Raw genomic sequence first — 9,606 nt, 5'->3', positions numbered from 1 at the left:
TCTCATTTTTATTTATTCATTTTGGAAAATACAAAAGTCTGACACGGTACAATAATCTCCATCGAAAGAAAACAGAACATGCAGAGGAGGGGCTGGATTTCTTCCCTGGCCCCTAACCTCTCAGAAAGGCACAAATATGCAAGGCTTGGGTTCAGGGGCCTCCTGACCTGAAGGCCAACCTGCTGCTCAGAAGGCCAGGCCCCTCTGTGAACGGGAAGAGGGACCCTTTCCTCACAGCCACATTAGGGGGTATGGGTTAAACAAATAGAGGCCACGGGAAAGTATGTGATTCAGGCCAAGTCCGTGTCGATCTGGGTTTGTGTCAGCACCCTGTGGAGGACCAGTCACTCCAACCAGACACGGTGGCTGAATGATCCCAGAGAGATGGTGCATTTGGGCACAGGGTCATTGTCACCCCCTATTCTTGCTCTGGAGGCCTCAGATTTAAAAGACTGGCTGGACACAAGTGGAACATTCCAGATGCTCGTCACAGCACTCTTCAAGATGGAGACAACTGTGCTCTCCAAGTCTTCCCCTTGGTAAGAGGGACCAGTCCTGCGGTTAAGTGTGGGGTAGGTAATTTGGAATAGAGGTGTTTGTATTACAAGTGGCTTCTGCGGTGGGAAAAAGCAAATAATTCAACCGGCCTGAGCTGCAGATGGCTGTCCTTCTTTCCCAGTCAACCAGGACTGAGTTTTCTCTGTGATTTTGGGAAAGGAAGAAGGGTTAGCCCAGATGTGTTAGCCATCACCTAGAGCAGGTCAAACTGGAAGTGAAAGAGCTTGAGATATTCTTTTTCCTTCTTAAAAAAGACCTAACATTTGTAATGGTTTAACAAAATTATTATAATTTCTTTTAAATAACCCACAGACACCCATGACGCTTCCAAATTTACAGAACAAAAAAGCATTCGAGAACTTGGTAGAAAAGGATTTGTAGCTGATTTCTCCCAGGAGCTGACTTCTGCTGGTGGGCTCAGTTCACCTCGAGAACCTCGGTCTCCGGGAGGCCGAACTTGGTCTTGTGCTTGTTGAAGAGGTTCACCAGGGCCTCCATGTACATGGTGTGGTACAGGTCTATGTCCTGCTGGGTCGGGTGCTCCAGCTTGGGGATGGTGATGGGCTCACCCACTGCGGGGATGGGGCAGAGGCCTCCGGTTAGTCAGCCCACTCAGGCCACCCTCCCTGAGAGCCTCCCGTACCGCTGACGGCAGTGACCCCATGCCCAGTGCCAGCCACATACCGGGAACTGTGCTAACTATGCTCCAGCTCAGGTTGTCCCCACTGCCCTTGACAGGCAGTTCCTGAGAGGGTTCTGGGAGCAAGTAATGGCGTTGTTCTTGACCCACTCCGGGCAAGTCACGTTGCCTCTCTGAGCCTCAGTTCCCTCACCTGTCCCAAGGAATCCTTCCTCCTAGGGGTGGCAACATTCATCCACGCATGCATTGCTCGATTTCCTGCGTCTCCACACCCAACTCACCCCAAAGCCCTGGCAAAGACATTTTGGAAATTTCTCCCCAGTTCACGCCTTTTCCTTCCATCCCTGCAGTCGCCATCTCGGTCCCCAACGGCTGCCAGAGAGGCATCTGCACGTGTTTTCGGGGGCTTCCATTTTGACCCTGGTAACCCACTGGCTATCCAGCAGCCCAAGAATCACTTGAAAGTGCAGTCGTGAACCTCTCCTCCCCGAAACCCTCAAGCCTTCTAAAGGATTCCATTCTTAAGGATCTCCTTTCTTAAGAGGAAGCGTAAACCCCTTCACATGGCCCACAGGACCTGTCCCTCTCCAGCCACATCTGCACGTGGAAATGTCCCTGCTGCCTCAGAGCGATCAGGCCTGGAATAAGATTTGTGTGTAATGAGAGCAGACAGTGAGTTTGGGTCTGGGACCCAAGGTGCAGGAAGTTAGACTTTGTAAAGATACAAAGCAAAACACCTGACTAGTATCTATGTGAACTTTGAGCCTGAAAGTCCACGCCTGGTGGCCTACACACTTGTGTGTGACCTCTGGCTTGTGAACCACACACACACACACACACACACACACACACACACACACACCCAGAACAACATGGCTGAGGGACAAGTGCAGCCGGTTTTCTTGCTATACTACTCAGAGGCCTATGCTCCATTCACGTTGATGTTTTTCTTTCTGTTCCTCAAAAATCTACACAGTTTTGCTGTGGGAAGTCCACTCGGGCTCATGCTTCCAACAAATCTCTCCTCCTCTCTTTTGCTAGATAATTCCTCTTCAGCTAGGGTGTAAGAGTCACCTCTTTTCTGGGGTCCATTATAACCCCCCAGAGCACGCTGCACATTCCCCACACACACCCTCTTGGTCTTTGCTTAACAGACTGGTCTTCCCGGTCTTCCCTCATAGACTTGCGGGCTCTGCGCACACGGACTGCTGGGTCCGGTTTTCTCACCTGGCACTGCTTGGCTCATGGTAATGGAACTCATTCCCCACTGCCCGCTCCCCACCCCCACTCGCCATTCCCATCAGCGCCCAAACAGGTCCACATCCACGAGGTTTACAGCATGGACATCAGAGGACCTGAGATCCTGGGTGTGAATCTTAACTCCACCACAAAACAGCAAGGGGGTGCCCCGAGGTCAGGGGCTGCAGGCAGGGGAGCTCACCAACGGTGGTGATGGGTTTGGAGTAGGGCACCAGCCCCCATGTGTCAGAGGAGAAGAGGCCTCGGCCATGGAAGATGCACGGGGCAAAGCCAATGTACTTCTGGAACTTCTTCTGGACCCATCGGCCCCAAGAGCCCTCCTCAAAGATCACCTGTTTGTAGACTTCATTCTCCCCGAAGGAGTAGGTGGGAACAAGGTCAGCTCTGGAAGGGAGAAGCCAGGGTCCATCACACCCTAACTGTGGGCCTTGTGCTTGCTCTCCTAGCGACATAACACATGTTGGCCTGAGGGTACACAGTCCCGCACAGAAGCCTGGCCTCTCCACCCATCTGCAAGGGCTCAGGGTGCACAGACTCAATTTCTGCTCGGCTCAGACATTCGGGCTGCACTTGGGCAAACTTAGGTCTGCAGCTCCGGCCTCCCACCTCCCCCCTCCACAGGACAGCAAACTCTCATCGAGGTCTTCCTAGGGTCTGGGCCTTGCCTCCAGGAGCCAAGGAGTTGCTCTGCTGGGGCCAAACAAAGCCTTGGAGGGCCGTGTATGCAGTGCACGCTGGTGCACGCATGCATGTGTGTGTGTGTGTGCGCGTGGAGGGGGCACTCACCCGTGGCGTAGGGCCAGTTTTACAAAGCCCTTGCGATTGCGTAGGGTGACCGCATTCTTGCCAGGCATGGAGCTCAGGGACTCGGCTGCGCCCCCCACCACGATGATGATGGCATTGCCACTCCCGTTCTTTGAAAGCAAGTAGTCTATGGTGTCCCTGTTGACAGGGCAGATGCCTGGCAGGGAGAAGGACAGAGTCAGGGCTGCCCACAAGTGCACTCCCTACCCCCTGCTTATAGCCAGGCATGAACAGAACGAGCCCTGGACTTGGGCTCCAGACCTGAGCCAGCCCCTAGAAGCTATACAGCCCTGCCTGAGCTATTTCTTTCTCTGAACCTTGACTTGCTTATCTGTAAAATGGGGATAACGATACGAGGTTGTTTAGGGAACTCGTTCATTTGGGCAAACATTCCTTGAGGTCCTAGCTCTGCCAGGCTCCTGCAAGGTGCTGGGGGATACTGGGGAGTTAGGGTGGCAGGGGTCACAGCAGGTGGATAAGGACAGCACCACCGGCAACAACGTGGTTGTGCAAAGGGCAGTACCAGGGCAGAGAAGGCTTCCTAGGGACTTTGTTATTCAAGCTAAATCCTGAAGACGGTATGGACAGCTCTCCTGCTCAGACCTGGTCCACCATGCCTGGGGCCCTCTATGTCTCTCCACACACAACCAGCCACTGGGACATGGTGTATTGGCCTCCTGCTCCCTCTATCCCCTCACTCAGTGGAGAGGCTCAGGTCTGGACAGCAGAGCCTGGCAGGGGAAGGCAGAGGAGGCCCCTCACCTCCAGACATTAGGTATTCCCTCAGCACGGGCATCCGGAAGTTGCCGGCCAGTGTGGCCAGGTAGGGCCTTATGCCAGGGAACTTCTTGCTCACTTCTGTGGCCTCGGTGCTGAAGTTACAGAAGGCACCCAGGCCCATGATGCCGTGTGGGTGGTACCCGAAGATGTAGTTCCTGGTGGTCAGCAAGTTGTGCGTCTTCACCAGCTGCAGGGAAAAAGCTCAGGTCAGAGGAAATGCTGGGAGACGGGTGCTGGGATGAGCCCAGAAGATGGGGGAAGGACCCAGTGCGCTGCACACCCCATGCGACTCTGCATGCCTGAGACTCGTGACAACTGCCACTGAGACTGTGAGTCCCTGGGAAGGGAGTGAGAAACTTGCCCTCTCATTCCCTCACCTCTCCAGCCAGACACACCAGGTGCTCTCACCTGCACCCTGCTAGCCTCCTGCCCACCTTCCTCCTGGGCTCATTCTCCTCATCCACCCCCTGCCGCTCTCAGATAAAGAGGGGGGTCCAGTTTTTGTCAAGGTAAAGTCCATGTCCCTTAGTTTGGCCAGAGAAGAGACACTGCAGCGGGTCTGAATGGAAACTTCCTTCCAGGAAGCCAGGCTCGGCTCGTGCTCTATTTAGGAAGGACAAGGGCAAGCCACAGGCCTGTGCCAGCCCTAGCAGGGGCAGGGGGCCAGCCAGGCAGCTGACCTGTGGTACTATCAACAAATCTGTCCCGGGATGCTCTAAAGAACGATTGGCTTTCTCCCTGCCCTGGGGTTGGTGGCTTGGCGGGGGTGGGAGTAGTGTAAAATTGCCCTAGACTCTGAGGCTCCTGCCCAGCATTGCCTGGGATGTGGTGGGGGTAGATGGTGCTAAGAGCACTGGAGAGCAAAGTTTATTTTGTTCAGAAACATCACTTCTTTTCTGATTAGAAAAATAGTGAATAATTAAGGAGTATTTTTAAAAATACAGGAAAAAGTCAAAAAATAATCCAGAGTGCCTGTCCTATCTCCATCCTGATAAACCACTCTGATGTGGTGAGTTCTTTGGTTACTCAAATATACACGTGCTCTTTTTTTAAAAACCACAAAGTTAAGGGCAAATCGGTTGCTATCATTTTTACATGATTTTCTTTTTAAAATATATTTATTTATTTATTTGACAGAGATAGAGCAAGCATGAGCAGGGGGAGCAGCAGAGGGAGAGGGAGCAGCACATTCCCTACTGAGCAGGGAGCCTGACATGAGGCTCAATCCCAGCACCCCAGGACCATGACCTGAAGGCAGACACTTAACTGACTGAGCCACCCAGGCACCCCTCATTTTTACATAATTTTCTACCAACCCTATCATAACTATTTTTCCTATCACAGTCCACCAGCCACGTCTCTCTTGGCTTCATTATCCTGTTGCATAGCTATGTTGCATGCACTAAAATTTTAATCAAACTCCAACGGATGGATCTTTAAAAACCTTCCAAAATTCCCTTCAGAAATAACGCTTCCACAAATACCTTATTGTCGTCTGCATATGTGATTGTTTGACACACTTCGAGAAATCACAACTCCTGGGGCCAGGCATATGAACATTTTGGTCCTGTGGGCTGCCCTGCCTCTAGGGGGTGCTGTCGATAACACCCCTGACTTCCTTCCCAGGCTGGAAAGTGCCCATATCTTTGCACGCATGTCAGCTGGAGGCAGAGCTGCTAGCCACTGCTGGAATGTCAACAGCCTGGGTTTTCCATGACTCCCAGTTTGGGAACCCCAGGCTAGGGAAAGGACCTGGTGCTCAATTTGGGGGAGGGGTGCTGGTGTCTGGCCCCAGGAAATGGAAATCTGAAGCTTCAGGTGACAGAGGCCAGAGGGGGATGGAGCAGATGGTGGCCAACACCATTCCCAGGGCTATGACTGCAGGGACATGTGGGAGCAAGACCCCCTGAGTTCCACCCCCTGCTGTTCAGGCCCTCGGCACTCCTTCCCCCACCTTGCCTTTGGCAAGCACCTTAAAGCTGCTCAAAACCCAGCTCGTGCTTTGCTGCCCACTACATAAACGGCAGCAGTGTAAGCCACGATTATTGGGGAGGGGGCAGAAAGGGGGGTTCTAAAAGCGGGCCTGGCTTTACATGAGCGTGGCAAGGAGATTGTTCTGAGAGTTCTCCTCCTGAAGAGCAGGTGTGCCCACCATGCTAGCTTGCAGTAAAGCTGGAACCTGGAGCTGGCTTCCGCACAGTAGGATTGTGTCAAGGGAAGAGTAGAGGCAGCCAACAGTGCCCTTGTTACAGCTCTGGAACTGAAGGCTGGGTCTGGGAGTCCCATGTGCAAAACGCACCGGAAGAGCCCTGGTCTAGGCTGTTGCTTTGATTGCAAGGTGGAGAAAGGCCTAGAGAAAGGAGCTGCCCATCCTCTTCCCTCTCTAGATGGAGTCACCCAGTGGGCTTTTCTCTAAGTCACTGGGATGAAAATATGTTACCTGGTGCAAGGTCAGCTGGCTCTTTTTCTTTTCTTTGCAGTTTTCTTTTCTTTTCTTTTCTTTCTTTTTTTTTTTAAGAGAGAATGTGCAAGTGAGCAGGGTGGGGAGAGGCAGAGAAAGTGAGAGAATCTTGTGTAGGCTCCAAGCCCTATAGGGGACTCGATCTCATGACCCTGCGGTCAGACCTGAGCCGAAATCAAGAGTGGGATGCCCAACCAATGAGCCACTCAGGTGCCCCACAGCTGCCTTTTTCACTCCCACCCCCCACCCCACACATCTGTCTGGTGGGACTTTTGACTAAGTGAGCTGCCTTGGGACACGTTGCAGGTTAATGGCCCTTGGAGCTGTCCCCAGAAGAAAGCAGGCTGATACAGCTTTGATCTGTCTTCAAGCCATACTCCCCTGCCACCAGGGCTGGACAGAGTGTCCGTTCTGTAGGGAGAAGGAAGGCACTGTTGATGAAGTCTCTGTTGACATGCTTGCTCTCATGTCCCCTGTTTCCTGTGGCAAAGTCTCAGCCCAACAAGGTGCCCAGGCCAGGCCCCGTGGCTAACATGAGTCTGGGACACACTCCCGGCAAGTCGTTCTTCCCATCCTGCCTCCCAAGGGCAGGAAAGGTACTCAGATAAGCTTGTCCTACCCCGGCACCAAACAGAAGAAATTCAGAATCAGAGAGGAGCAGAAATTTGCTTAAGCTCATACCACAGGACACACAGCAGAGGAAGAGAGAAATGAAAACATGGGTCCTGAAGCAGATAGCTTTGGTTCCAATACCAGCCCCGCTACTGACTTGCTTTGGGACCTCGGGACAGTCCCTCCTCTCTGGGCTTCAGTAGGACCATGCAAGAAATGAAGCAGATGGACAGAGATCACTCTAAGCTCAGCCTTTCCTAGTTTCCTCTCCAGAAATCCTGCCTGTAACTCAGGGATAGGTGACCCAGGCATTGGCTCTCCTCTTTCAGGGAGCTGGTGGTCCTGGTGGCGGCTGCTAACGCATGAGCCCTCCTGTGCTGGGAGGAGGGATGCTCTCAGGGCTCGCTGAGTGGCTCTGGCAGCAGAGAGCTATACAAAGGAGGAAGCAGGGGAAAGGTGGGTGGATGGTTATAGCTAGAGATCATTGCATAACCCCTGGCAAGAGGCTGAGAGAAGGGGGAGGGCCGGGAGGCCACAAAGAACATCCCAAAGCATCAGCTTGGACATCAGGTCACCAAGGCCCAATACTCCCCACACAGAAGAGTAGCCTGAGGCCCTGAGGATCAGAGGCTTGGCCAAGCTCACCTGTGGGCAAGAGCAGCCCAGGCCAAGGCTCCAGGCCCTGGCTGGCCTCAGGCCCAGGCTGGCTTGGGTCCTGGTACCCAGGGGCCCTCCCAGGGCCAACCCACATGTGTCCTGTGGCTCCAGTTCCCAGCTGACTTCTTGGAACAGAGGGGCAAAAAGGGACACAGGGTTTTGTTTTGATTCTTTTAGAAATGTGGACGTCAGTGAGGAAGGGCACCTGCTTATCCCAGCTCCAACCAACGGTCATTGGGTCGTCCCATTTTGGGTGGTGAGTGGGGCTATTGGACTCGAGGAATCTTCGAGAGGGGTAGGCTGCTCTGATCATTGTGGCCTGATCCCTGAAGTAAGGGTCCCAGCAGAGAGAAGAGAGTCCACAGTCCCTCATCTCCACCCATAATTTACTACTCCTTAACAGTATGAACAGCTCCATTTTGCAAGTAAGGCTAATGAGGCTCCATGAGCTTGAGAAAGCATGTCTGTGGTCCTTTGGGCAGAAAGTGACAAAGTCTAGCAGAATTAGCTAGATGGTGAGCCTACGTGAGGAGGACCAGGGCTGACCCTTCCACGTCCCTGTGCCTAGCACAGAGCCCAGCAACCGCGGGTCAGAGAATAGAGCAACAGAGCAGGAACCCAACCCAGCTCTCTAACCACAAAGCAGATGGAGGGAGACCCAGGAAGTGGGGCTCAATCCAGTGAGGAAATCTGGGATGGAATCTCTCCCAGAAAAACAGGCAGCAGGAATTCATTGGGAAAGAGCCTGGGGCTAGGATTCCAGTACTAATGCTGGAATGGACTCGCCATGCAACCTGGACCAGACCGTGCCTGTCTTTGGGACTGAGTCCCCTCACTTTCAGAATGACAGGGTCAGGTCTGATCATGTAGCACTGTCCCAGCAATAGCAGCCTTAAATTCCTTGCAGCCAGAGAGATGGGGTCAGGGAGAGGGAAGAGCAGCGTCCTGACCCCAAGGATCCTGGGAAAACTGGCTCAGGCTGTGGTGAGCAGAGGGAGCTTCCTCCCAAAACTGAGAGCAGTGGAGGAATGTAGGGTTACCCGGCCACCTCCTCTGGGCAGCACGCCAGGATGTCTCAGTCACTGACTCACAGCAGCAAATATACACCACCCTGCCCCGCGCTCACATTCCCTCTCACACATGCCGTCTTGGCTCTTCAGACCCCACTGCCTTCTGCTGGGTCACCCTCAGCAGCTAGGGTGTGCCAGTGCTGGGGTGCTCGGTGAGCTGGCCAGACAGGTCTTTCCCCTGCAGGAAAAACCTTCGGGATCCTGCCAGAGTTAGCCACAAACCCCCAGCACTGCCCACATGGCCTCTGCCTTGCCAGCCTGGCTTGTAGACCTCTGGAAGGGGGTCAATAAAAAGATGAGAAAAAGTCCCGACTAAGCCACCACTTATCTTGTCAGGACCTGGATGGTGGTCCCAGAGAAGACAGGTCCTTAGAAGACCAGCACGGGGGTCCCAGAGCAGCCAATGGTGGTGCCGCAGGAAGGAAACCCAGAGACCAGCTTAGTCTAAACTTGCTTCAGATGGGGAGACTGCAGGCTGGAAGGGATGGGGTTTCACTCAGGGTCATACTGGGCGCTTCCTCCAAACCTGAGGGAAGCTAGAGTCCCGGAGCTCGTTTCCTACAGCTCATGCTACATAGGGAGGCAGCATGCTGTGGGGGGAAGGATCCAGAATTCTGAGGCAAGGCAGCAAGTAGAATTTCAGCTCAAAATACTACTAGCCTCCTTCAGCTTTACTCCTCTCTGACCTTCAGTTTTTCTTCTGTGAAAAAGGGATACAATGAATACCTGCCTCACAGGATACTGAGAGGGTTAGCGGGAACTCC

General features: G+C 53.4%; 1 protein-coding gene across 2 annotated transcripts in view; it reads right to left on the bottom strand.

Moving 5' to 3' along the window:
• Positions 1–9,606, bottom strand: part of LOC111159441 (diacylglycerol O-acyltransferase 2) — a 31,468-nt gene continuing 21,862 nt past the window's right edge. For both annotated transcript variants that reach the window (XM_022521923.1, XM_022521924.1), the window contains exons 5-8: positions 4,025–4,229; positions 3,245–3,419; positions 2,640–2,842; positions 1–1,130 (exon numbers count right to left, since the gene is read on the bottom strand). In XM_022521923.1, the coding sequence (XP_022377631.1) occupies positions 976–1,130; positions 2,640–2,842; positions 3,245–3,419; positions 4,025–4,229 (738 nt within the window). In that variant the 3' untranslated portion in view covers positions 1–975. The remainder of the gene's footprint in view (positions 1,131–2,639; positions 2,843–3,244; positions 3,420–4,024; positions 4,230–9,606) is intronic.

This window comes from Enhydra lutris, unplaced genomic scaffold (assembly GCF_002288905.1).
Source record: "Enhydra lutris kenyoni isolate GAN:26980312 unplaced genomic scaffold, ASM228890v2 scaffoldscaffold68, whole genome shotgun sequence".
Taxonomy (NCBI): Eukaryota; Metazoa; Chordata; class Mammalia; order Carnivora; family Mustelidae; genus Enhydra; species Enhydra lutris.
Note: the sequence above shows the minus strand (reverse complement) of the source record. Positions and strands in the feature narration are given on the sequence as shown.